The 27,947-nt window shown below is 40.7% G+C and overlaps 2 protein-coding genes across 2 annotated transcripts; one reads left to right on the top strand and one right to left on the bottom strand.

Moving 5' to 3' along the window:
* Window positions 1-5,926, top strand: gnat2 (guanine nucleotide binding protein (G protein), alpha transducing activity polypeptide 2). The gene is made up of 9 exons (XM_086277042.1): window positions 1-282; window positions 2,736-2,778; window positions 3,183-3,324; window positions 3,469-3,626; window positions 3,741-3,869; window positions 3,957-4,086; window positions 4,175-4,328; window positions 4,589-4,801; window positions 5,115-5,926. The coding sequence occupies exons 1-8, from the start codon at window positions 177-179 to the stop codon at window positions 4,777-4,779; spliced, it is 1,053 nt and encodes a 350-aa protein (XP_086133168.1). The 5' UTR covers window positions 1-176; the 3' UTR covers window positions 4,780-4,801; window positions 5,115-5,926.
* gnai3 (guanine nucleotide binding protein (G protein), alpha inhibiting activity polypeptide 3) lies at window positions 5,572-27,790 on the bottom strand. Its single transcript, XM_086277041.1, has 9 exons — window positions 27,085-27,790; window positions 19,838-19,880; window positions 19,269-19,410; window positions 19,028-19,185; window positions 18,009-18,137; window positions 11,603-11,732; window positions 10,958-11,111; window positions 10,439-10,648; window positions 5,572-9,216 (listed from the first exon to the last, which is right to left on the bottom strand). Exons 1-8 carry the CDS (start codon window positions 27,200-27,202, stop codon window positions 10,458-10,460), a joined length of 1,065 nt encoding a protein of 354 aa, XP_086133167.1. The 5' UTR covers window positions 27,203-27,790; the 3' UTR covers window positions 5,572-9,216; window positions 10,439-10,457.
* Between the last annotated feature and the right edge of the window lie 157 nt (window positions 27,791-27,947).

The following is a 27,947-nucleotide window of genomic DNA, read 5'->3' as shown; positions in this document are numbered from 1 at the left end:
CCATATCTAATCAAGCAGGGCCCGGAAGCTTCAGACTCCTCCTTCCCAATCCCCTTCCGCTAGAAAATCGCCTTTCACAACGATTAGTTGTCGTACCCAGATTTTCTTGCAGCTGTTCTCAGACAACCATCAAAATTTCCTTCCTTGAGGATCTTGAGTTTGAGGAGGAAGAAAGTATGGGTGCAGGAGCCAGCGCTGAGGACAAAAAGTCCAAGGAGTTGGAAAAACAACTCCAAGAAGATGCTGATAAGGAGGCTAAAACGGTCAAGCTATTACTGCTTGGTAAGTGACCTCCTGAATAGAGTTATGCTGTGCATCCTAGACTGCAGGAGAGGAGAAGTGCTCAGACCAACAGGGTTTACCTGTTCTCATGGAGGATTCAGTAAAAAGTAATTTTTAACTTTCCATCTTTGGCTGCAAAGGTTTTGGTTTGCAGAGCAGATCCAAAGTGTTAAACAGATGCACAGAAAAATATGTTTCTTTTAGTTTCAGACTGACTGGTGTGTGAAAGATAATGAATGTAACGTTACAGAAACACCTTAAAATGGAGAAATTTATTTACCTGCAGTCATCAGGTACAGATAAATGTCTTGATGAAGTGTTGCATAGGAGCCATTTGATGGTGATACTATATATATATATATATATATATATATATATATATATATATATATATATATATATATATATATAAACTCTTAGTTTGTTAAAAGATGTTAGAGCTGTTTCATTGGCATGAGGTCAGGGGAGGCGAGAGATTAGAGAGATAGGAAAGCAGATTGAACTTTTATACCCACAGGTCTGTGATGAAGGCCATTTTGGAAATTGCAAGTTCCATAACTGAAAAGTAGAGCAAAAGCAAAAGTTTAGACTAATGTTTGCCTATCTTTACCACCTGCTTATGCTTATTATATCATGTTTAAAATACATCAGTCACAAAAAATGGAAGAATTTCACGTTTATCGAAAAGATCTTCAAAAAGAAAACAGGAAATCTGTAAATACATATGCATGGAATTTAAAATAACATATTGCATTTAGAAATCTACTGGTGAAAAGAACTAATAATCATCTGACTTTTACTTAAAAATGACTCTTCACTTCTGATGGAAGGACATTGGTGCTTAAAAGATCACAGCCTTTGGTCTAAATGAATCACAGCCTGGCAGTGATATGTCAATCCTATTAACTAACCAGTTTAGTGCAGATCCACTTGGTGAGATCTTTGTTGACTTGCAGCTCGCACAAAATGTATAAAATGTGTTCTGTTCTGAGAAATCAGCAAAAATAACTCACAAACGTTTATACTTCTACAGGGGGAACCTAAGCTGTTCATTTGTACAAATTAGTCTTGAAAGTGGTTTGTGTTTTTCTGACAGCAATTTTTTTAAATTGCTATATCATTTGCGATTGAAAAGCTAGTCAGCGATTTAATATAGACTTGCAAGTGATTTACAGAGATGTTGCTTCTTCTGCTGCACATGGATCAGATTGTAAGGGCAGGTAAGAAGAGAGCCATCACGTGGTCTCAGGGGGATATTGTGAAAACAGGAAAAAAAAAGACCACAGAGGATCCCAAACTCTGTTTTATTACAGCTCCACAGGCTTGCAGCTGATTTCAGTAGCGAGCAAGTTGTCTGCTAAATGGTGAAAGTAACAGCTGAAGCATTTTAGATGTCTTAATGAACTTTTTTCAGTCCGTAAGTAATAAAACTGGCTGACAACAAATTTTGTGATGATTCTGCCATCAAGGGAGTAAACAAAAAAATACACAAGCAAAAACGTAACATAAAAAACAAAAACAAAAAAACCTCAGTAACAACAAAATATAGGCCTTGAGTGTAAATTTTTCCAAACAGTTTTGCATATTAGAAATGGCTGTGATTTCACTGTTGATATTCTATATTTTCGTGGATTTGTATTTTCTTTAAAAAAAACAACTTCCCTCCTTTAGAGCCGCATGTGTAAAGGTTTTAAATGCTCAGCACTAAGTCTGTCCATGGCTTAAGTGATGTGGCTCAAGTGGGAGCAAGACGGTCAGCTTTGGGTGTCCTGTGACGCATAAACTCCTTCTGGCCTAACTTAGCTTACAGTGTTGGAGGGAGCCTGATCTGCAGGGAGGCTTTTCTGCAGTCAATTTTACATAAATGCACGCCACTCATTATGTATGCATGCATGTACTTACTGCAACTTGCTGTCATTTTAGCTGGTTTCAGTGTTTTTATGTCAGACGTCCAACATTTGGTGATGTCTGCCGACAAAAGCTCAGTGCTAATCATTAGTGGGTGAGATTTAAAATAATAATAATAATAATAATAATAATAATAATAATAATAATAATAATAATAATAATAATAATAATAATAATAAATAAGGGAGTTTTTTTTATAGTTTAGCAGGGGGGAAAACTCCTATGAGAGCTGTGGCGTTGCTGCTTCTGTTATCTAAGCTTTGGCTAGTTCGGTGTCCTGTGTTAAAACAAAAAAGCTTTGCAAGAAACTGAGAGTCAGAACACATCAGAGATGTATCAATGCACATTAAAATCCATCTCCTCCACTTTGCATTTCTCATCCTACTTCTATTGTATTTTCTTCACTTATATATCAGTGCACCTGGCATTCTTATGCAATATATTTACATTTAGTGTTTTTATCTGCCCACTGTCTTGTGTTTGCAAAGTAAAATATCTTCATAGTATGAAATTTAGGATCTTAACCTTTGTTCTCTTTTCCACAGGTGCTGGTGAGTCGGGGAAGAGCACCATCGTTAAACAAATGAAGTAAGCGTTAAAATAAGTGCTGATGGTAGCTTTGAGTCATTCACTGTCACAGGTAGACAATGGGAATTTGGAGTTTTTCGGGAGTTTTTATTAATCCCATCAGTCATGAATTCGACCATTTGGCTAAAGCTCTTCAATCTCTGTCTGTTTCATTTGCAGTGAAGCCCTTTACGAAAGCTTAACAAGGCAAACATCCGCTTACTAATTCGTCAGCACTTCTTTTGTGCACTTGGTTAAACTTTGGCAGTGAAACCAAAGGGAGATCACTAAGACACCACAAGGTGGCACCCTCTCCCTCTCGGCTGTTTTCTTTCTGCCCATCAGCTCAGTTAAAGTAGTTATTGTTGAGAAAGTTTTTTCCTGAGTTAAAACACTTCTGCCCCCACTCTTCTACTCGCTCGCAGGATTTTGCATCAAGGTGGTTACACAAAAGAGGAACAACTGGAGTTCAGAGCGATCATCTATGGCAACATCCTGCAATCTGCTCTGGCTATCATCAGAGGCATGGAGATGCTTGGCATTGATTTTGGCGCATCATCTGGACAGGTCTCAAGTTACACTTAAGAGATAAAAACCAGACATGATAAACTTGTTGAGTTCATTCTCCCTGACATTAAATGTTGCACTATAAATATTCCAAGCACTTTGTCCATGCTGATGGAGTTTTATTCTGTGTGCACAAAACCACAGGTGGATTCACAGAAGCTGCAAAACTTGTCAGACTCTATAGAGGAAGGCACAATGCCTCCTGAGCTGGCTGATGTTATCAAGAAGTTGTGGAAAGACTCTGGAGTGCAGGCCGCCTATGACAGAGCTGCTGAGTACCAGCTCAATGACTCTGCTGGCTAGTGAGTCGATGTCATATGTGTAAATCTAAAGAGTCAGCTCATGCAGACTTTATAAATACAGATGATTTCATATACCAAGACTGACTGCTGTACTGTTTGTTCTGGAATCATCAGCTACCTCAATGAAATGGACAGAATCTGCAAGGCAGACTACATACCCACTGAGCAGGATGTGCTGCGATCTCGAGTCAAAACAACTGGTATCATTGAAGAGCAGTTCTCCTGCAAAGAGCTGCACTTCAGGTGAGTCACTGGGAAACTGGCTAAAGCTTACATGTCTGCGGTTCACAGGTACTTAGTGAGTGTGTTCTGACTTTCTGTGGTGAACAGGATGTTTGATGTGGGTGGCCAGAGGTCAGAGAGAAAGAAGTGGATCCATTGTTTCGAAGGTGTGACTTGCATCATCTTTTGCGGAGCTCTCAGTGCGTACGACATGGTGCTCATAGAGGACGATGAAGTGGTGAGTCAAGGAGTCTTAGTCCTAAGTCCTAAGTGACCACAAAGAAACTTGTCAGTGAGTAACTCTGCGTTCACTCTAACTTTTATAGAACCGTATGCACGAGTCCCTCCATCTGTTCAACAGTATCTGCAACCACAGATTCTTTGCACTGACCTCCATCGTGCTTTTCCTCAACAAGAAGGATCTCTTTGAAGAGAAGATCAAGAAAGTCCACTTGAGCATCTGCTTCCCAGACTACAACGGTAAGATCGCGTGCTTTGGATTTCAGTTATACCTGTGGCATGTGGCAGGCTTGAAGAAGGAGAATTTAGCAGTAGGCCACATCTGTCAGGCAAACAGTGAGATGGAAACCAGACTGGTACATGGCACCAGAACACAAATAGCAATAAAGAAGGAAAATTAACTTATAACGTAAGCCGCGATGCAAATACGTCACCTGTCACGTCATATAACACAAGTAATTATTCTGAACCTTCTCCCCTGATCAATTGCTTTCTTTTAGGCCCCAACACATACGACGATGCCAGCAACTACATCAAGTCGCAGTTCCTGGAGCTGAACATGAAGAAGGGCGTGAAAGAAATCTACTCTCACTTGACTTGTGCCACAGACACAAGAAACGTGGAAATTGTGTTCAACGCTGTGACAGACATCATCATCAAAGAAAACCTTAAGGATTGCGGTCTCTTCTAAGCAGCTGCAGAGTGGAAAGAAGGTACGTAGCGAGCACGCCACATTGCTCCCAGAGCCTGTGTCAGTGAAGACTAATAGAGTCAAGATCAGATCCCAGCTTTATCAACTTAACCTCATCATGTCTGGCCATCCTACATTGCCAAGCAACGGCATGAGAAATAATCAGTTTGGACCAATTGAGGCTGTTGAGGATGAGGAAGATAATCAGAAGCAAAAAGCAGTTCCTCAGTGGCTTGATATGATCAGTTTCACATTCCAGAAAAGACTGACAGTAAAATATTTCATGTATGATTTATGAGAATTAGTTCATGTTTATCACTTTCTCCACTTTGCAGAAATTCCTCTCCTACCTTAACCCCTCATATATTGGCATTAACTAAGGAGCGCTAAAGATGGAGCACAAGGGATCCTCAGATTGTTGTGTTTACACCATCGCTTCCATGCCAAGACACGACCCTTGACTGATCCTAGCACCTCATCATCTCCAACAGTTACACACCCCTGCAACACAGTGCATGTCCAGCTGGGTTGAAGCAAGTATCAAGCACCCATATCAACATCGTGGACACACAGCTTTCTACAAGACTCTTTCATTTTTCTAAACTACGCTATTTTTCTCACACCAAAAGCTGAAAGTTTGATGGTAAGAACAGGAAATAGTTGCTGATTCCATCCTTTGACTTCTGTGTCATGAGTTTTATTTACTATTAAAGCCAAGCTCTGTAAAATAAACTAAATAAAATAAAACAATAACTCTGGGATTTATAAATATTTTGAATAGCAACATCTCAATTTTATTTTATTTTATTTTGAGTACAGTAGTCTCTGTGGTCTTGATAATTAAACTGTGTAAGTTGCTGAGCAAATATCCCATTCCCAGTGCAAAATAATGTACATGTAACTACATAGTGTTGATGTATTCATTTCGCTTAACATTTTAATGTGATGAATAATTTTCAGGACATCAAACATGGTAGAGAAACTTTGTACATAAGAGTAGATAATGCATTATATTTTGAAAGATAATCTATGACAGAGGGAAACACTAGAGGGACGATGCTTCATTATAAAAAGGGATTGAAAAATCTACAGAGTTTGTCCTTTCTTATGAAATGTAGAGGCATGAAATAAAGACGCATTAACTTCACCTTTGTGTCCGTGTCTTCGTTGCAGAACCACACTGTCACTACAGTATATTGAATTAGCGAAACAGGCATGCTGACACTGACAGACCAGCTCGGGCTGTTACTTGTAGGGACAATGCTGCTGTTATATAATTTCCCTAATCCAGTCAAAGGGGAAATGGCAGCGTAGGGAAGTTCATTAACAATAACCCTATTGAGAGAGCAAAACAAATTAAAGCGGTAATTAATCTGCTGGGTGAGATTCGCTCTAAGATTGTGCAGGGACGGATACACGAGGCATGACAGCAAGCAAGGGCAAAACACAGTGTAAACAATATCTGGAGCTTAAAAGAGGAGCTATGGTTTGACTTGAGTGAGCGGGATTGCTTCCTTTTTGTCTCTCATGATATATTAGCATTTCCAAATCAATGGAGAGTATGATTCTGTTCAAACAGCCGGAGAATGCCAACAGATTGTTACAGATAAATATCACATTATTATCCTCCCTATGAAATTAAAAGGTTTTGTCAAAAGTTCTTTTTTTTTTAACAGAGCAAGGGATTTTCAACATAGCATTTCTAAACATGAAAGCATGAATTAGGTCTATTTTCACACAATAACACAATTATTTTAGAAAAAAAAATACCAGGTTCAATATTATTAGCCTGTAAAATCAAGTTAAAACTGAAGATTATTGTCCAGTTTATACACAGTATAAAAACTTCAGCAAGAGTTTTTGCTGTCACTTGGAAAACATCATGGAAAAACAAAAGAAATCAGCTTAGACTTGAGAAAAAGAATTGTTGATGTTCACAAAGCAGGAGATGGACATGCAAAGTTATTGCAGAGTTTCCAAGTGTCAAGAATCATGAAGAAATTCAGAGAGTGGCACCCAAAACAGAACAAGCCTGGCAGAGGTAGGAAGCAAAAGATTTCAAAGACTCTGGAAAGAAAACTAGTGAGGAATGTGTCTAAAGACCCCAGAACAACCGTCAACACACTCATGAATGATTTAGTCAAGTTGGGAATTGTAGTCTCAACTAAGACAATCACTAGAGCTCTCCACAGGAATGCACTGCATGTGAGGCTTGTAAGGCTGCAGACCAAAAACAATTCTACTTCTGCAGAAGAGACACTTTCAAGTAAGACTGTAGCATGCTAAGAACAACCCAGAGAAAGATTATAATTTAGACTCTGGTAGTTTTTGGTTTGTGTGAAATAATTTAGTTTCTGTGTGCAAAGTAAAATAATAAACATCTGCAGCTGTATTGGAAACTGTGTTAAAAATTTCCTTGCTCTGGGGGGGGTAATAATTCTGTCCTCATCTGTATGTCATTGTCACTAAAGCCAAGGAAAAGATCAAAGTGATGTTCATCTATAAAGCAAAAAAACAAAATTAACTATTAAAAACACACGAGTGAGTCATCGCAAAGCCTTCTTAAAAAATATAACCGATTCTCAATTTTCTTTAAAGATTAACAGCTCTGGTTGGAACAAATGAGGCTGAGTGCTTTAGGCAGTAAACACAAGTGGAGCGATGGACCAACACATTGTTGGCTTTAGTCTGATGTTACCTGCTGACAACATGAAGTTTTAGAATGTCACAACCTATATCCTGCAAACTGAACATAAAAAATTGCACATTTTGTCTCAAAGAGTCTTTTCCTGTGTGCTGTCATGTTGACTCGTAGCTTGCATCTCATTTGAGTTTATTTCATGGTTTTACTCTCAAGCAGAGACAGCAGAGAAAGACAATTTGAGCTGTTTTGTGTGTGCAGCAGCTGGAACACACTGACCCTCAGCTCCAAACATACAGATGTGTCGCCGAAGTCTAAAAATACTGTTTCCAACCTGAATGACCTCAGTCTCTGCTCTGTTTCGGTGAGAATATGACTATATGGTTTACAGTGGATAGCATCTGGTTAGTGTTGCCTGTTATTTTGTTTTAAACCAGAAGAACAGTCAGACAGCTTTGAGCTATGAGGTTAAAACAGGGCCAGTACAACTGCTCAGATTTCAAGTGAGCTATACGTCCATCGGACACCTGCCTAACAATATACAGCTCTGACACACTGGACATAAGACATCTGCAGATGTATTATGGTGTTCTTTGGGTCCTGTAGACTGCAGGGTGGGTCCTTTTTGAATCAGTCTTATTGTTGTGAACTTCTAAGACGTTTGGAGGCTCAAAGGATAATTTAGGTGGTGCACGCTGGAGGGAGGCTACTTCCTTGATCCTTGGTCTGCAGCAATGTTTTTAGGTAGGCGATACATGTTGACATAGCATCTATATGAATCCCAGGATCCAGGGTTTTACCAGAAAATGTCATCACTTTACCTTCAGTGGTTTTAATCATGTGGCCAATCAGTAATAACCTTTGATGAACTTTGCTTTTGGGACCAGGCTGTGCAGGACTGTGCTCTACTGCAGAATATACAGCAGCAGTCTTCCTAAGTATTCAGTCTTCATGTACTGTGTGCATCTAAATGCCTTCATCAAACTATTATCCCAGTTTCACAGTTTAGTTTTTATATTTCTTTACTAGTATTCACAAGACGGCACATCGACCTTTTAAAGGCTACATAATATTTATATTGCAAGATCAATGAAAAACAAAACAGCACATCAAAATCAAATCCCTTCACTCACTGATTTCAATAAAGATGTTCAGTACAATGTGTTCATGTTAAAATAAAACAAACAAACAGACAAACACCTATGCAGATATGGATGTGGCTACTGAGTTCCTTAGACTTCAGCTAACTAATCCCTGACCCAACTGCTTATATTTTATGTTTGACATCAAACTAATCACAAAAAACTTTGTACTATACATAAGATATGTCATTCATGCATCCCCCCAAAAATGGAAATTCTCCATAACTAAAAGTAAAAATTAAAAATAAAATACAACAGATGCAAATATTTAGTAACGTAATGTGCCACAGCTAAGACAAAACGCAACACGATGGTGAACAGAATAAACATTTTAGCCATAAAAACTGCAAAATGAAACGATGGATCTGATGAACAGGCAGTCAGTTTTGGTCCTTGTGCAGATGACAGCGAAACTATTAACCCGCCTGAGTGATGCAAAGATCTTAAATATGACAGGGATCATTTCACACGCTTTGCCCACTTTCATCCTCTCAGAGCACGCCACATCTTAAAAATCTATTAAGACAAATGTGATAACAGTTGCAAGTCCCAAAGTTAACGCAGTTTAGGTCCTGCAGCGTAGTCCTTAGTGACGCCTACTTTTGAATTTTCCCTCTGCAGAAAAGATCCCAGAAGTCCTGATTGTTCTGAAACCTGCAGGGAAATGAAAAGCTATCATTAATAGTTCAATCAGGAACATTATAGTAAAAATAGGAGTGTTGTTCTATCAGCAGTCATTTATATTAGGCAGTATGGCTCTGTTCTGGGACCTCCCTGCAGGTATAAACAAAGACATGGAAAGCACCTGGTGAAAGAGAGAGAGCAGCAACAGCAAACCAGAACAGTTCGAGCATCAGTGACAACAGACATGACATTTATTCAGACAGAAATGGCACGAATAGCACTAAATGTAGGAGGTAGGTTTGCAAAGCGGCTTGCAGAGGCAACAGTAACTGTTTACTGGTAGAAGCAGCCTGCCAGAACTAGCATGCTCAAGGCTACAGAACACAGCATGTTTAACTACAAATACCCCAATCCTACCCTAAACTGTGGAACATGACTGTGGAACAGTTTTCCAGTAGACTCACAGCAACCTAAAGCAAACATCATTCAGTAAAAAAAAAGTAAAACATGCTTTTTAGTAAGTGTTAGTACTAAGTATTAGTATTTAGTAAGATTAGCAAGTATGTACGAGCTTTATTCTACTGCATTTCCGACTTAATATCAGACTATTTTGCTTGTGCACATATTTGTGTGTGTGTGTATATATATATATATATATATATATATATATATATACACTCACACAATGTCCAAAATAAAAGGTTATCATCAAAATAATATAATTTAAATTAACATTTATAAGCTGCTTGTAACAGGCAGGGGTTTGACCCCTGGTTCCTCCAAACTGCTTTACATCCACAAGCAGACTGAAGGATCCACTGGAGGAAGATGCTGGACCTTGAATTTATTGACTGCATTTGCATTTGCAGCTGACTTGCACCCAGTGCATCCATCATCATCCATCATCTATGCAAGTGTGTGCATGATAGATGGATATAACCACCAGCATTTTTTTCACATATAAAAACTGTATTGATATAAGGCGTTGGTCTACCAGATCAGTTTTTAAATTGTCTGCTGCGCTCATCTGGAAGGAAACTTACCCAGGTCATGAAGTACAAAGCAAAGTGAACTGCAAACCTACCTCAGCACAGAATTTTCAAGGTCCTGTATGTTATACCTATGGATGCACTTAGGAATACACCAATCTCAGCCCATCCAAATGTACCAGGAGGATACATATAATCAATAAAGTTACCTCAAATCTTCAAATGATTATCTTCATATTCAAGCATTAATTCAGCATGCTGACCTGAAAGGCAGCCGTAGCTTCAGTAGAGCCCAATCTCCGTCAGGTTGATCTTGATGATGACATCAGTTACTGCGTCGAACACAAACTCCACATTCTTGGTGTCTGTCGCACATGTACGGTGTGTGTAGATATCCTTGATGTCCTTTCGTTTATTCAAGTCTTCGAACTGGCACTGGATATAATCTGCTGTCTCTTTGTATGTGCTCTCACCTACAGTGAAAGACAATAAATTGTTTAAGAAACATCCCCTTAACGATCTCTGGATCACCTAATTATACCTGTTTTTCTTTGTAGAGAACATCATACACAGACTGTCTGATTAGGAACAGTCTAGTTCAATTATGCACTTATTTAAAAGAGTATAGTATATCCCACAGCTTAAAACTTCATATATGTGTATATATATATATATATATATGCTGCAAATACATAAAATACAATAAAAATACAATAAATATTTTCTCAAAACATTAAAGCTTACACCATATAAGACCTTCCATAAACTAATGTTTGTCTCACCAGTGTACTCGGGGTAGCAGATAGTAAGGGGACTTCTGGTGATCTTCTCTTCAAACAAGTCTTTCTTATTCAGGAAAAGGATGATGGAGGTGCGGGTGAACCACTTGTTGTTGCAGATGGAGTCGAAAAGCTTCATGCTCTCATGCATCCGGTTCTGAGGAAAGAGCAGATGTGACTGTGACCCTAATTGGCATTTCTTGCAGAGGACATCTTGACCTGACACAAACTGAATATCATCAATCTGCTTTGCTTTTAGGGTCCCGTCACTGAGAAACCCGACTGGCACGGTGCCGGTTAGTGCCAGCTGGCGTCCACCCCTTGCTAGTTATGTTGACCTGAACCAACGGCTCTGTGTGAGTTATGAACAAAATGTACCACATGTACAAACAGTGAAGTAGGCCAACAATAGCGTACTTTACTGTGCTTGCAGAAAGTGCAGCCAATCACTGACACAGACAAGCCACAGAATCTAGTTCACTGTCACACTGTGTCGGCTTACCTGCAAATTTTATGTAAGCAATCTTTCCCTTTCCTTCTATCATAAGATATGTAAAAAAGGCCAACAGTGTGCCAACAAGAAAACCCTATGCTTTATGATTTATAAAGTGGACCAGAATCGGAGTGTTCGCTTCACAGTGCACTTACCATTTCCTCATCCTCAGCCAAGACGAGGTCATAGTCACTGAGGGCCACACAGAAAATGATTGCAGTGACTCCCTCAAAACAATGGATCCACTTCTTTCTCTCTGAGCGCTGACCTCCAACATCAAACATCCTGCGTACACATGCGCAAACAGATTCAGTTACTGCATAAACATTCTCTTTCATGCTCATATTACAGTTGTGATGTCTTTTTGTGTGTTTTCTACAAGGATGTGCACCAACACACACACATGGGGCACGCTGATGTCTGCACTCTCACATCTCATGTCTGTGCCTCGCTCTCCACCTGAGTCCCTGAGAGGCAAGCCTAATCTATACTACGATTTTCAGCTGAAGCCGAAATGAAATTAGAGAGCACCGCGTTTTTCAACACCAATCGAGTGATTACACATTTTTAGATCCTGAGCATTTTTATGGGATTACAAATGAAGGGAGGCCAGGAAGGCTATTACACTAAACGTTTTACCAATATTTATAAGTACAGGAGCTATATAATGTAATAATGTGAAAGGACTGAAGCGATGTAATTCCATTAACAGCCACAAAGGTGGGTCATCTTGAGCTCAACAGCAGCAGCATTTGTGAGTTATGTAAGAGGTCGAAACCAGGTCTATGATTTTGTGAAAACAGCATCCACTAAGCAATTTTATTTTTCAATCGTGTTTTATCAGCATTTTATTTTTGAGCATCTTTGATGCTGTGACTACAAAGATGTTTCATTCCCAGGTGAGGCCTGTTCTCTCATTATTCTATAACAAATTAAGCACATAAAAGATGTGTGATTGAATCCAAGTGTTGAACTCGGATTTGATAGCTGTTCCCTGGAACTCTCAATATGTCGGTGCAAATGAAAGAGGCCATCGTTATATATATATAAAAAAAAAAAAACACCCAGCACGCCCCTGCGGGCGGTTTATCCTTCAAGCTCGGGTCCTCTACCAGAGGCCTGGGAGCTTGAGGGTCCTGCGCAGTATCTTAGCTGTTCCCAGGACTGCGCTCTTCTGGACAGAGATCTCCGATGTTTTTCCCGGGATCTGCTGGAGCCACTCGCCTAGCTTGGGAGTCACCGCACCTAGTGCTCCGATTACCACGGGGACCACCGTTACCTTCACCCTCCACATCCTCTCGAGCTCTTCTCTGAGCCCTTGGTATTTCTCCAGCTTCTCGTGTTCCTTCTTCCTGATATTGCTGTCATTGGGAACCGCTACATCGATCACTACGGCCGTCTTCTTCTGTTTGTCTACCACCACTATGTCCGGTTGGTTAGCCACCACCATTTTGTCCGTCTGTATCTGGAAGTCCCACAGGATCTTAGCTCGGTCATTCTCCACCACCCTTGGGGGCATCTCCCATTTTGACCTCGGGACTTCTAGGTTATACTCGGCACAGATGTTCCTGTACACTATGCCGGCCACTTGGTTATGGCGTTCCATGTATGCCTTGCCTGCTAGCATCTTGCACCCTGCTGTTATGTGCTGGATAGTCTCTGGGGCATCTTTACACAGCCTGCACCTGGGGTCTTGCCTGGTGTGATAGACCCCAGCCTATATATATATATATATATATATATATATATATATATATATATATATATATATATATATATATATATATATATATATATTAGGGGTGCAACAATACACAAAATTCACGGTTTGGTTCGGTTCGATACTTTGGTGTCATCGATATTTTTTCGATACAAAAAAAACGTTCATGCCTTTTTAATTTGTCATTTATTAAATTTTCACGGCACATTCTGCACCACATCTCTGTGCGTTCATCATTTGTTTGAAGCCAGCTCACCTCCTGCAACTACTTTTCCGAGAATACGTGCTTCTTTTGTGGTTCGGACTCCTTCTGACATTTCTTTGGAGGTGGAGGAACATCACAGTAATTGCTTAAAGGAGCTTCTTCGACATCTTTAAGAGTTCTAAACAAATGTCTGTCCTCCTCCTGAAAATCTTATGTATGCAAACACGCGTTGCAACTTCTTATCTTGTGCCCGTTTTTTATTTTGACAGCGAATGCGCACCTGCGGACCACTTATGTGCAGCCTTGGTTATTTCGCTTGTCATATTGCAGCCACAGAAATTCTTTTGTCCATGAAACCATAAAGCTGCACTTTCTTTTTGCCTTATGGTCTGATTTGTCATAACTTTTCCGTTTTGTGGTAAGCTTTTCTTTGGCTGTCACTTCTTCACCCTGACCTGTCTTATTTGGCTCAGCAGAACTAAAATATTGTGGCGAGCTCAGACAAGGAGGAGACGAAGGTATCGTTTGGTCTTGCTTCCCGTGAGCTAGCCAGGGAGCACAGCCGTTTATTGACATCTGCAGAAGAACACTGCCGCTAGCTAACTGCTCAGCGCGGCAACAGCACAGCAACAACAACAACACACAGGGCGCCCTCTGACCCCGGAAGGACACACCGTCGCAGCGAGAGGGCGTCACCCGTCACTATGGCAACATAAACAAAACATAACTGTACAAACAGAACCCCGAACAGCCCTGACCCACTACATAGCCCCCACCTAAGGGGTCAGTCGTCCCCGACGACAGTGCAGCCTAGGCGGAGTAGTCGAACGCAGATTCACTGAGCACAGGGCAAGCTAGCGAGACAGAAGTTAAGCTCTCCTTGCAACATGGCAAATTGAACCTCCCCCACCCTCATTCAGATCTGGCGTTTGGAACTATTTTGGTTTTCATGTGACGTATGACCCTGAAGGTAAGCGCGTCATGGACTAAAGTAAAACAGTATGTTGGATGTGCCACGCAATGCTCAATTACATGGGTGGGAGCTAGTGTGTTAGCACAGTTAGCTCGTTAACGTGTTGGCCGTCCAGCCCCATGCATGGGCGATCCGCGGTAGCTCGTTAACGGAGATTTGCTGTGTTGTGGCGTTAACGTCATTTCAACGAGATTTACGCTGACAGCACTAGTGGGAACACAACAAATATGACTGCACATTTATGCTGACATTATCCTAGTGCAAAGACAAGTGGAAGCAGACAAAAACAACAAGCACGCATGCTACAAACTTTACCCGAGTCATTTAGACAGCCGTTAGCACATGATTCTTCTTATGGGGACCTGATATGTTTAATATGCTGCTGAGAATATAGCCCAGAAGAAGCGTATAGTATAGCTTTTATTTTGGAAAGAGCCATTTCTCTGTAATAAACTCTCTTTTCCAAAGATGAGTGATTCCTCAATCAGATACAGGGCTCCTGCCAGACGTCCCGGGGCTAGCGATTTTTCCAGTCGGGCTACCAAAATCTATCTCTGCCCTGCCCGTCAGGCTATTGTAGGAAGGAAAAATATATGTCAATGCTTTTGCATTCTTTCGGAAATGTAGCTGGGTAATTATGCCATTGGCATCGGTGAGCCACTGTCAATATGTGACATATTGAAATCGCGTTTGAATTTGCGCTTGTTTTTTGCTTTCACTTTGCAATCGCGTGAACTGTGTATAGAGAGCGACAGCACTGATTGGTGAGTGATGATAATTTGCGCACCAATTCCTCTGACATCGTCTTATCAATCGTTAGCTTACTATGCAAACATGACAAGTGAAACCTCCCGCAGCTTAAACATGTGAGAGGTTGATCGCGCAGAGAATCGCTGAGCTTATGTGAGTGCGTGTGTAAAAGCAGCAGGATACATATTGTAGCGGGTCAGGGCTGTTCGGGGTTCTGTTTGTACAGTTATGTTTTGTTTATGTTGCCATAGTGACAGGTGACGCCCTCTCGCTGCGACGGTGTGTCCTTCGGGGGTCAGAGGGCGCCCTGTGTGTTGTTGTTGTTGCTGTGCTGTTGCCTCGCTGAGCAGTTAGCTAGCGGCAGTGTTCTTCTGCAGATGTCAATAAACGGCTGTGCTCCCTGGCTAGCTCACGGGAAGCAAGACCAAACGATACTTCCGTCTCCTCCTTGTCTGAGCTCGCCACATTTGTGTCAGAAGTGGGATGATGGTGGCACCCCATGTTCTGACCCGAGGGACATTTGCTGGACTTTGTGTGGGGTAATGGGGTCGTCGGGGACGACTGACCCCTTAGGTGGGGGGTATGTAGTGGGTCAGGGCTGTTCGGGGTTCTGTTTGTACAGTTATGTTTTGTTTATGTTGCCATAGTGACGGGTGACGCCCTCTCGCTGCGACGGTGTGTCCTTCCGCCCTGTGTGTTGTTGTTGTTGTTGCTGTGCTGTTGCCGCGCTGAGCAGTTAGCTAGCGGCAGTGTTCTTCTGCAGATGTCAATAAACGGCTGTGCTCCCTGGCTAGCTCACGGGAAGCAAGACCAAACGATACCTTCGTCTCCTCCTTGTCTGAGCTCGCCACAATATTTTAGTTCTGCTGAGCCAAATAAGACAGGTCAGGGTGAAGAAGTGACAGCCAAAGAAAAGCTTACCACAAAACGGAAAAGTTATGACAAATCAGACCATAAGGCAAAAAGAAAGTGCAGCTTTATGGTTTCATGGACAAAAGAATTTCTGTGGCTGCAATATGACAAGCGAAATAACCAAGGCTGCACATAAGTGGTCCGCAGGTGCGCATTCGCTGTCAAAATAAAAAACAGGCACAAGATAAGAAGTTGCAACGCGTGTTTGCATACATAAGATTTTCAGGAGGAGGACAGACATTTGTTTAGAACTCTTAAAGATGTCGAAGAAGCTCCTTTAAGCAATTACTGTGATGTTCCTCCACCTCCAAAGAAATGTCAGAAGGAGTCCGAACCACAAAAGAAGCACGTATTCTCGGAAAAGTAGTTGCAGGAGGTGAGCTGGCTTCAAACAAATGATGAACGCACAGAGATGTGGTGCGGAATGTGCCGTGAAAATTTAATAAATGACAAAAAGGCATGAACGTTTTTTTTGTATCGAAAAAATATCGAACCATGACACCAAAGTATCAAACCGAACCGAACCGTGAATTTTGTGTATTGTTGCACCCCTAATATATATATATATATATATATATGTATAATATATATATATATATATATATATATATATATATATATATATATATATATATATTTATTATACATATACATGTGTGTGTGTGTGTAGGGTATATTCATCAACAAACTTCAACGTGTCCAGAACTCTGCTGCCCGTATTATTACTAGGACTCCCTCTGCTCACCACATCACCCCTATCGTGAAGCAGCTTCACTGGCTCCCGGTTCAACTCTGCATTAATTTCAAAATACTCCTCTACACATTTAAGGCTATTCATTCTCTCTCCCCACCATATCTCTCTGACTTGGTACAGATCTCCATCCCATCCCGGTGGGTGGGGGGGCTTTTAGTTGCTCTGCCCCTCGACTTTGGAATTACTTACCCCCTGACCTTAGATACATCAGTTCTTTCCCCCTTTTTAAGTACACCCTCAAAACCCACCTGTTCAAGATAGCCTACTCGGTATAACTACTCCATGCTCTTAAACTTTATTTTATTATTGTGCTCATTTCCTGTTTTTATGCTTGTCTTATTTGTTCTGTAAAGTTGTCTTGAGTGTTTTGAAAGGCACTTTTAAATAAAATGTATTATTATTATTGTTGTTGTTGTTGTAATTATTATTATACAGATATAGGATCAAAGCGAGCCTTTTTATTTGTAAAAAAAAGGAACGGACTGGCCAGCTCAGCGACACCAAAAGACCTGAAACAGGTCACAACTAAAGTGCACAATGACAGAGTTATTTCCATGGTAAAAAAAACCAAACATTTGGCAACATCTAAACAGGTCAGCCACACTTTTAACAAGCTAGCTGTCAAGGTCTACAATTGAGAGACACCTTTAAGAATGGAAAAACAGAGGATTTACAACAAGGTGCAAACCACTGGTTACACTCAAGAACATGAAGAGCAGAACAGACTTTGCCGGGAAACAAATTCTGGACAGATGAAAACAGGATCAACTTGTCCCAGAATGATGGGAAGAAAAAAGTATGGAGAGAAACATAAAACATCCTCTGTCAAACAGAGTGGAGGCAGTGTTATGGCATGGGCATGTACGGGTGCCGCTGGAACAAGCCCACTAGTGTTTACTGATGATGTGATTGCTGATTGAAATAGCAGGATGAATTGCGAAGTGTACAGGGCATTGCTCTCTTTAATTAACACAAATACTTTTTGTGTTATGTAACTGTTTCACACAGGGAAGTCTTTTTGCACTTGACCATTACAATTTACATAAAAAACATAAACAAGAAAAGCCTAAAAATAGTCCTTATTTCCTGAAGTAGAATCCGCTCTCTGTGTTGGGAACTGCTCTGTTGAGTCTACAATGAAGACATCTAGGTAAATGTTTATAAATATAGTAAACCAGTATAGACAAGAGCTGCTCAATAAGTCGCCCAAAGGAGGCCCTTTGTGAGCAATATGAAGCTGTACTAACTTGAAGTTGAGTTCTTTGAACGTGAAGTGAGTTTCAACGATCCCGGTGGTCTTCACACGTGTGCGCAAAACATCCTGCTGAGTTGGGATGTAATCTGTCTGGCAGATTCTCTCCATTTCGTTCAGGTAGCTGAGGGACAGAAAAAAAGTAGTATGCATTCAGCAGGGTGTAAAATACATTTTTAGGCTTTCCACAACAGAATCTGCTGAATACTCTGCTGAAAATCTGTACATACATATGATATGTTTGTTTGTTTGTTTTCTTTTATTGCCAAATATTTCCAAAAATGCTAGTTTAATGCAGAGTAACAAATGTTTGGTGATGCGGAGATCATCCTGCATGCACACATCTGAGGACGCCACAAAATGATACTAAATATGGGCTCATATTTTCGTGGATGATAAACACTGACTCCTTTTGGGTTGAGTATAAACAGTCTATCTCTACAGGCTCTTCTTTTCTCATAGTGTGGACACAGAGTCATGACAGCCCGCCTGTTTTGACAACAAAGAGAGTGTGTCCTTCACGCTAAGCTACGCTACGTTTTCTTTTCAGGACGAGTGTGATATAAACGCTACAGAAGCACAAAAGAACCTTGAGCTTTATCCTCGTCTGATTGGTAATTAAAGTCTAAGCTATATTTAGCTCAAACTTCCCATCAGGTGTTCTCATTCTGAGTTTCACTTTAATAACAAACTGTTTTGCCCAAATGCCTTTAAGCGGAGGGCTGCAATTTCCATTTGCCTGTTTCTCCTTCGTTTCTTGCCCTGTTTCAGGAATGCAGTCCGTTGTGCAACAAGCCGACACAGGACTTCGAGGAACAAGACACATCTTGCCTCTCTGTGTTTCAAACATGAAGCAGGAGAGCAGCTTTTAGTCAAAGCTGTCACACTCCAGGTGACGAAGAAAATGCAATGATAAAACTTTTCTTGAGAAACCGATTTATATTGACTGTGTTATGACTGCAGTCATCTGTGTGTCAGCTCATCTAATATCTATGTGGAGAAGTGAGTGCTCACTATGCAGCCGAGTCGTTGAGCTGGTACTCTCGAGATCGATCGAAGCAGGCCTGAACTCCAGCATCGCTCCACAGCCTCTGGATCACGCTGGTCAGCTCTGCGGACATCACCCCTTCATCTGCTGAACTCGCCAGGGCAAACAGCTGGCGAGCGTCATCCTGGCAACACGAATAACTGCTCACATCGTAAAATTCTCTCTTTGAACGTCATCTTTTATGTCGACCCAGTGCAGTTAGCTTACCGCTCGCGCCTCGTCTCCGAAATCTATCTTCAACTGGCCCATTGCCCTGATGATGGCCATGATGGACTGGATGGTGTTGCTGTACACGACCACTTTGTACTGCTTGCACTCCTCTTCTGAGTAGCCATCTTCATGAATGATCCTGACACAGACACAAAATCCAAACAGGATTTTAGAGCTCGTGTAAATATTTGACAGTGTTAACAATGTGGCCTTAACAAATGTGGGGCAAATTGCACATTAGGAAAGTTTAATGCTTGTACTGTCGTTAATGCTGGAATTTGAGCTTCACTGAGCATACAGCATGGCTAATGTGGGAACTGGGGGGCTCTATTCAGGCCCTGCCAGGCTACAACCGGCCTCTGAAGCCATTGTTTAAAATGTTATTCACAAAGGCCCTGAGTGGAGCGCAATGAGGCTCCAGATCTGCTTTCCCATAAAAATGTGCTGCAGCTATACGAGGAGCTGGGACTGTCTTTCACCAATGTAGAAAATAAATAAATAAAATAAATAAATAAATAAAGGTTTCTTCCAGGAAGAAGGCGTTTGATACACAAGTTGTAACTTACTTCATCTGCTTAACTATTGTGCTTTTCCCAGATTCTCCAGCACCTGCAAAAATGGACAGTATTTACAAACAAATAAATAAATACAAACATGAAAGCTACTACAGAATGTCTTACAGTCTAGTCCCCTGTCACATGGATCACACCAGCTTTTCATAACAGCTGAACTTAATCCCATCTCATTTAATCATACATCCCACAGTGTGTGGCATGTTTGCACCAAAACCACCAGGAAAAAAGCTTCTTTGTGATGAATTTCAGAAACCAAACTGGACCCTGGGGGGAGTGCAAACAGTCATGTAGTACTCACTTGCTCGAAATCAACTGGCTGCACCACTCAGCAGTTTCTCAGCGTGAGCACATTCAATTTTCCTTCATCACCGGAAATAGACAGTCACCAACGTCATGTAGAGGAATGAGACGCTAACTGCTTACTGCAAACCGTAATAGCCCAGATAACAGTGAAGGAGCACAGTGAGTCGTTCGATGAGCTGGTGCACTTGATTCAAAATAGTGGGAATCTGCGACAAACAATGAACTGATGGCAGTGGTGATGTCAAAGCCGCACCAAGCTTCCATTATAATAAATGATACCGTAATGATGATGAGTAGGGAGGGATTTCACATGAACAATCATTATAGTATTTCTACAATAATCACCCAAACAGGAAACAGTTGTCACGCTTCTGGCTGAAACTGTGTTTTTCCACTGGAGAGACAGTCCCAGATATCACGCTGGTCTGGGCGTTTGAGAGCAGTTAGGCCATAAAAATACAGAATATGAATCAAACAGGATGTCAGCAAGTTGACCCCCCCCCCCATCCCCTCCAATAACAAACATAAACTTGTTTTCTGGCTCAAATCCAATGTTGCAGTATGAGAGGGGATGATCCTTTTCTCTTTTTTATATTAGATAGATAGATAGATAGATAGATAGATAGATAGATAGATACATACGTACATACATACATACATACATACATACATAGACGAACATTATTCAGTCACCTAGATCCACCTTTTCCTGCTTTTTACAGCTAACTGCACCTGTTCTTACACATGTTACACTGAAAAAAAGGGATTGGCCAGCTCTTGGATTTATGTAAGCATCTTGCGTGTATTTAGCACAATTGCCTCATGGTTTAAAGTTAAGTGTAACTATATAGTGTAGAAACTACATAATATGCAGAGCGGGTAGATTAAATTTTTCATATCATGTTCGAGTGAAGTAAGTCAATAAAATTAAAGCAATGTTAAATCTTGCGACACTGCAAGGGATTTCAGTCTTGCACGCTTTGGATCGTGGTTTGAGGAAGGCATCCATCTCAGTCAAGTCGAACAGCTGCCTCTACTTTTTTTGGTAAACCGAAAGAAGTAAATTGGGTGGTTGTTACATTAAAAAAAAGTCTACCTTGTAATTTGAACACAAAATTTTCATGTTTCTATCTTGAACGTAATTAAATCATGTAGGATCTGTACGAAATTCAACAACTTAATTTGTTCTTGTTGAGATGACCTGATACAATCTAGTAAGAGTGGTTAGTTGCTGGACTCATGAACATTAACAAGATCACATGAGATTTCAAACTGCAGGAAAATCACTAGAACGTCTTGATGCATTCTCAGTCATCCAGGAAAGTAAATCTCCAAAAGTTGATTCTGTTCATCTGGACGTAGCATTTTGTGGGATGAGTGACGAAATGTTTCTCCCACAAAACGCTACGTCCAGATGAACAGAATCAACTTTTGGAGAAAATCACTAGAGTTACAAGAGGCAGACAACTACAGACACACACACACACACACAACGTGTATGCTATTGCTTTTTATTGTGTTTTAACCTGCATGTCAAGGACAAAAACGTACAGAAAATTCCGCATCAAGCCTTGAAATCATAGCTTTCCTACTTATGTCCAGCCTGGATTGGTGACATGGTGGTTAGTGCTGTTGCCTCACAGTAAGAAGGTCCTGGAATCAAATCCACAATATGGCTAGTTTGCACTGATTTCTCTCTGGGTATTCTGGTGTCCTCCCACAGTTAAAAGTCATGCAGTTACAAGAGTTAGCTTAGGTTGATTAGTGATTCTAAATTCACCATAAATGTTAATGCAAACGGTTGTTTGTCTCTATGTGATTCACTGGTGAGCTGTCCAGTGTGTACCATGCCTCGTAACCTAGCCCCCCTGCAACCAGGATATAGGAGGATGTTAGTTGTTGTAGACCCATTCAACTTTTATGTTAACCAGACTCTAGACTTTGTTGAACATTATGTAATATGAAGTCAACATGTAGTATTTAAGTGATCAAGTAGTACTGTGGTAAAGGTTATTGAATAGTGTTGAAATAAAATGACAAAATTGTGAAGGATTAAAATATTCCAAGAGCTCAACTTACTTCATCTAAACATGTTTCAATCACGTTTTATGAACACAAAATGCACAGGTTTATTGACTATGAATAAGTTGAGTTGATTTAACTCAGTTGTTTAAGTTTCTGCCAAAGCAAAACGTTTGTGTGCAACCAATGTCCATTATTGAATCAAGTAAATCCAACATGGCCTTTTTTTCAGTGTACGTGTGAGCGGACCTGACAAAAGACACGTAAGGTGCATACAATAATATTTTAGTCAAAACAATTTCATGTGTAAGTGTAAGTGTTGAGAAAGCTTCCCAATAAGCGTTGCACAGAATATAACAAAGATGAGGGCACGCCAGTGAGAGAGTGAGGGGAGAAGCCAACAGGGAAAATATTGTCATCGTCATCTGAGCTGTGTAGTCACTTCACAAAAGGTTACATTAACGTAAAAAAAGAAAAGAAAAGTAAAAAGATTATTGTAAATGTAACTAAATGTTTTGAAATATGGGCGACTGCTTTCTTCCTTAACCTCCTAGGACCTGGCGTCCACATATGTGGACATCACATTTTGGGTTATTTAGACCAAAATACTCGATTTTGCTCTACAGAGCCTGATATCCACTTACGAGGACATTATACTGCTACTGTTCTATCAAAATTTTAAACTAATATCCTCATTTGTGGCTCTCATTTTCTTAGAAACAAAAAGTAGGTAAAAAAAATCTGGTAATTGTTTGTTTTTACATTCATCAGGTCCCAATCAGCCCAAATATCAAACAGAAATTAAAAATGCATGCAATGGAAGAGTTTGGGTCTTAGGAGGTTAAAACACCCAGTAAGCTACATTGTCTTAACACAATGAATCCCTCAAAATGAGACACATTCCCATTGCCAGTCAGGAATCTACAGCAGATGAAGTTTGTCAAGGAGGCTCAGAATACAGTATCGTGTTCAGATGGACGGCCAGCAAGAATAAAATCCATGAATTCTTTGGTTAAGCTGTCAGCAGCCAGAGAGATTTATGCTCATCGGGCTCATCAGACAGAGGGGAGAAGACAAAGTGTGTTGATCCCACTTCTCAGTTCTGTCAGCAACCAGTTCTCTCATTCATGGCATTTTTGGCTGATTGTCAAGCATGGCCTGCTGCCAATTAAAAAACCAACTTTACACAGGGAGCCAGAAACACAGGCAGGAATTAGACTCCAAACCAAGCCTCATTTAACAACAATCTGAAATGCAGATTTTAAAAAAAAAAACTTATGAATCATTGTTTGTGGTCAAATAGGAGACTGTTCATTGGATGGGTTAGCTGGCTCTAAGGTTTTGTGGTTTTGAATAAAGCACAGCAGCTGAAGTCCTCTTTGTTCTTCCCATGAACTCTCCTCTTCCCGTACAGACAGGGAGTGAAGGGCACTGCCTGGAAAAATCTCTGAGGTCAAAATTTGACAATAAATCTTTCCATACAGTAAGAGTTTTGCCTGAATTTAGTATTATAGCGCCACATTTTTCCACCTGAAGTCAATCCTCGTATATCTGCTGGTAGGATTTGTGTGTATCCAAAACCCACATATGTGACTTCATGTGGAATCTATTTTTAACCTAGCAGCTTTATTTTTTCCCAAACAACAGCCATGCTGTAGTCTATTAACCTAACAGTGGAGAAAAAATAAAAGGTAACCTAACACTTGTGGGCAGTAATGGCTCAAAAAATACAGTAAGTAGATTTACTGGCAGAGTTTAGTTCTGTCTTATCTTTTAAATCAAGGTACAAAAAATCATTGCAGACACAAAGGACAGCGCACTGATGGAAAAGCTGCCTCATTGTGAGAAAAATGCCTCTATCCAGAATGTGACAGAACACAAACAAGGGGGGGAAAGCAGGAAATCAGATATAGAGAAGCATGAAAATCATCTCAGTCTTGATCAACAACCGCAAATGTTCACACAGTGCAGTTCCTGTTAGTGGAAAATATTCATGTTAAGTGAGGTTAAGTGGGTGGTGCCTAAAAAACAAAACATTATTTCAGGGTATTACGTTACACTTTGTCTCTCCAAAAAAAAAAAATCACAGACAATATCTTTACCTTTGATTATCTTTCTGATTTACCACCACAGTTACAGTAATTGACAAATTCATTTGTTCCTTTGAACTGTCCAAGCTGAATCATGAATAAACACTTTCTACAGTTTTATGAGTAGATTTTCCACCATCATTAAAAACTGTAATTTACAAACAGCGCTATGTTCTGGCATCCTGCTGCGTGACGAAATTAACACTCACTGGCCACTTTGCTCTTTAACAAAAATATCTAATCAGCTGATCACATGGCAAGAAGTCAATGCATTTAGGCACACAGATATGATCAAAATGACCTGCTGACACTCAAACTGCGAATCAGGATAGAGAAGAAAGGTTGTTTAGGTGACTCTGAACGTCATGCATGGTTGTTGGTGCCAGACTGGCTGATCTGAGTGTTTCAGAAACTGCCGATCTACTGGGATTTTCCTTCACGATGATCTCTAGGGTTTACAGAGCATTGCCCAAAAAAGGGAAAATATCCAGTGAGTGGCAGCTCTCTGGGCTAAAACGCTTTGTTGATACAAAAGGTCAGAGGAGAAAGGTCAGACTGTTTAGAGCTGATAAGAAAAGCAACTCAAAAGTAACTCAAATAATCACTGGATACAATCAATCAAGGTATGCAGAAGAGCACGTTTGGATACACAACATGTTGTACCTTGAAGCAGATGGGCTACAGCAACGTAACACCAATGCGGGTGGCGTTCCTGTCAGCTAAGAACAGGAACTTGAGGCTACGAGTCATACGACCTAACCAAAATTGCACAATAAAAGTTTGGAAAAATGATGATGAGTCTTAATTTGTGCTGCAACATTCAGACAGTAAGGTCAGAATTTGACACACTTCTTTTCACACTTGTTTAAACGCGACAGCCTTCCTGAGTACAGTGGCTGACTCTATCCATGCCATTATGACCACGGTGTACAAATCTTCTGATTGGTCATTCCAGCAGAATAACGCCCCAGGTCATTTCACAAAGCTCAAATCATCTCAAAGTGGTTTCTTGAACATAACAATGATCACTGCACTCAAATGGCCTCCACAGTCTGCGCATCTCAATCCAACAGAGCACCTTTGGGACGTGGAGGAAGATTTACATCATGAATGTGCAGCCGTGTGATGCTGTCATGTCAATGTGAACCAAAATCCCTGTGGAATGTTTTTTTAGCACCTTGTTGAATCATGAAGAGTTAAAACAGGAGATTATACCTGCTACTAGCAAAGTGTACCCAAAGAATGGTATGTTACGTATGATATTGTTACGTGAATAAAACTGTGTGTTAGACAGCGGTCTCATATAGTGACAAACAACATCTTCCACCTCTCTCCTTTAGTTTTACGACCCATAACTCTTCTTCTGCTTTGGTTTACGCCCATTCCTAAATCTCTGTATCATATTCTTGTGATCATCTTCACATATAGTTCATTATATTGAAATGACAGCGATTAGCATTCAGTATGAGTGTGAACAGCAAAGTTAATATGTTGCTCATCTGGGAGCGTTTACGATATGATATTTTCTGTTATACTAATACTTTAGGCAAGGTCAAACACAGTAAAGGATGTTTAATTGTCTGGTTGGTTCACTTTCTGCACTGATAAGTCTTTTTTTTTTGTTTTAAACAACAGATGGCACAAAAAATATCACAGAGTCGTCTCTCTGCTCAGTTTAGAAACAAAATACCACAAATCTGGGCAGGCCCAGATCAACAGACCATAAAATTTTAATGGAGCTTTTTGATGCTGATGTTCTCCTTCTTTTTCCAGAATGGAAAACAAAAGAATCTACCCTGTTGTCTCAAGTTTAGGCAAGTCCGATGGTATTTACATGAATATTTTAACAGACATCATATTCAATTACAGGATCTTTCTCTGTTCTTACACATTTACACCATGAAATACATCCACAGGCACAGAGAATAAAAACACTAAGCCTTGTTAGACTGGGCTAATTTAATACCCCACACCCACAGTGACAGTGTAACAATACAGCATACAGTTATAGCATGCTGAAATCTGCACACACTGTGAAGATAAGGCCTGACTTTTTGTGTGGTCGGCAGGATCCTCTGCCTGAAATTCACCACAGCAACAAACTGCTTTGGCTAAAGACAAAACGATTCTAAAAGAAGTTAAATTACTACATTTAGAAATGACTATGGTGAAGAACACTAAAAATATGCAGACCTTAAATAATGAGCGGATTAACTGATTGGGTTGCTCATTCATTTAACTGCATATGCAGGCATATCAGTCTTGGTGTGGCTGCAGGCTGTATGCACAGATTGCCAGTGCAGCACAGCTCATCACAGGTGGACACTTTTGTCCATGAACTTGTGATAATGTCAAGCTCAGCTCTTTCAGAAGCTCCAATACAATTCATTTTAAATGCACTTGTTCTCAAGTACCAGAACAGACTGACCCCAGACCAGCTTTTACCTGCAGCTCTAAATCTGTAAGCACTGATGTAAAACAGACCCGAGGCAAGTGACAACACTTGTCAGCTCTGGGCAAGTACTCCCAATTTCAGCAATGCAACACAGACTGAAAACCAATGAGGTGGCTAAGGACTTGCATTTGCCCTCTCACCACCAACATCTGGTTTACTTCTGAAGGAAGAGGAGAAGCGATGAGCCGCAGCTGCTTAAAGCTGACAGGAGGAGGGGGAGGGAGGAGTGTTTGGAGTCAACCTAAAACCTAAAACGATCCCACACTAAAGAAGTGAATATTAAAAGTGGACTTCTCATACAGTCGTGTGATGACACAACATCTGCTGTACATAAAAAAAGAGAGAGAGACTGTAAATAAAGTTCATACCGAGTAAAAGTAGTTTCACTTCTTTGGAGGATTTGTCTCTGTCTTCTCGCAGGTTTTTATCAATCATTTTACTCCTCTCCACCGCAGCTTTGTCCTCGGCGCTGATCGTGCACCCCATTTTTTTTCCTTCAAACTAATTCTTAGGCGACGGACTGTGGTTTCAGCAGCTCATAAGTTGAAAACACCGTCCAACGAGCTCTGAGCTCGGCGTGAGCTGAAGTTCCCCAACGCAGGGCGAAGCCGAGAGAGAGAGGGGGGGAAAGGCGTTGGCACAGGAGCCTCAGTCCAACTAAACCCACAGTCTGATGCTGCTGAGCTCGCACAGCTCCAGGCCATTCACTACCAGGAGACTATCAAATATAACTTTTCAAATCATAAAATACTTTAATCCAATTTATCGACACTTACAGCTAAAATCATATAAATAAAAAGAAAGAAAGTAAATATGAAAACTGTGTGAAAATCAGGAGCCAAATCCAGCGTTTCCGGTGAAAAAGTCCAATAAAAACTACCAAATGTTCTTTTTCGCCCCCCAAAAAGTGACTGCCGCACAGCGGAGCGTCCAACCAGCTGATCCAGCTGCGGACCAAGAAAACCCTGCTGAAAAGGGAAAATTGACGCTCACCACGGGGCTGACGGGAAATGTAGTCAACTCCATTCAACCTGCTATGTAGCCTATTTCTGCCTGTGTTCCCAGAAGTAATGCTCGTCTAAATAAATGTAGTCTACTTCTTAAAGCTTTGAGCTGTAATGTTTAGACCACGTGAAGGTTATCTGCAAGTTTTCTCTGTAGCTCATTCTGAAGTACAGGCAGGAGAGTTTTGTGTGGTGTGACTGCGCCCTCTGGGGACTCACGAATGAAG

Source organism: Aulonocara sp. 'chitande type north' Nkhata Bay, linkage group LG20 (genome assembly GCF_057382095.1).
Source record: "Aulonocara sp. 'chitande type north' Nkhata Bay isolate Kocher_YH1m ecotype deep benthic linkage group LG20, A_spYH_male_GT1.1, whole genome shotgun sequence".
NCBI lineage: Eukaryota > Metazoa > Chordata > Actinopteri > Cichliformes > Cichlidae > Aulonocara > Aulonocara sp. 'chitande type north' Nkhata Bay.
Note: the sequence above shows the minus strand (reverse complement) of the source record. Positions and strands in the feature narration are given on the sequence as shown.

What these genes read in the sequence shown, in the direction of transcription:
- gnat2 (XM_086277042.1), top strand. Translation starts at nt 177, where the DNA reads ATGGGTGCAGGAGCCAGCGCTGAGGACAAAAAGTCCAAGGAGTTGGAA. An exon ending in TGCAAAGAGCTGCACTTCAG is followed by an intron (nt 3,870 to 3,956) that starts GTGAGTCACTGG and finishes TGTGGTGAACAG; the next exon opens with GATGTTTGATGTGGGTGGCC. An exon ending in CTGCTTCCCAGACTACAACG is followed by an intron (nt 4,329 to 4,588) that starts GTAAGATCGCGT and finishes GCTTTCTTTTAG; the next exon opens with GCCCCAACACATACGACGAT.
- gnai3 (XM_086277041.1), bottom strand. Translation starts at nt 27,202, where the DNA reads ATGGGGTGCACGATCAGCGCCGAGGACAAAGCTGCGGTGGAGAGGAGT. An exon ending in CTCAACGACTCGGCTGCATA is followed by an intron (nt 18,138 to 19,027) that starts GTGAGCACTCAC and finishes TCTGTCCCTCAG; the next exon opens with CTACCTGAACGAAATGGAGA. An exon ending in TGGCTGAGGATGAGGAAATG is followed by an intron (nt 11,112 to 11,602) that starts GTAAGTGCACTG and finishes CTCTTTCCTCAG; the next exon opens with AACCGGATGCATGAGAGCAT.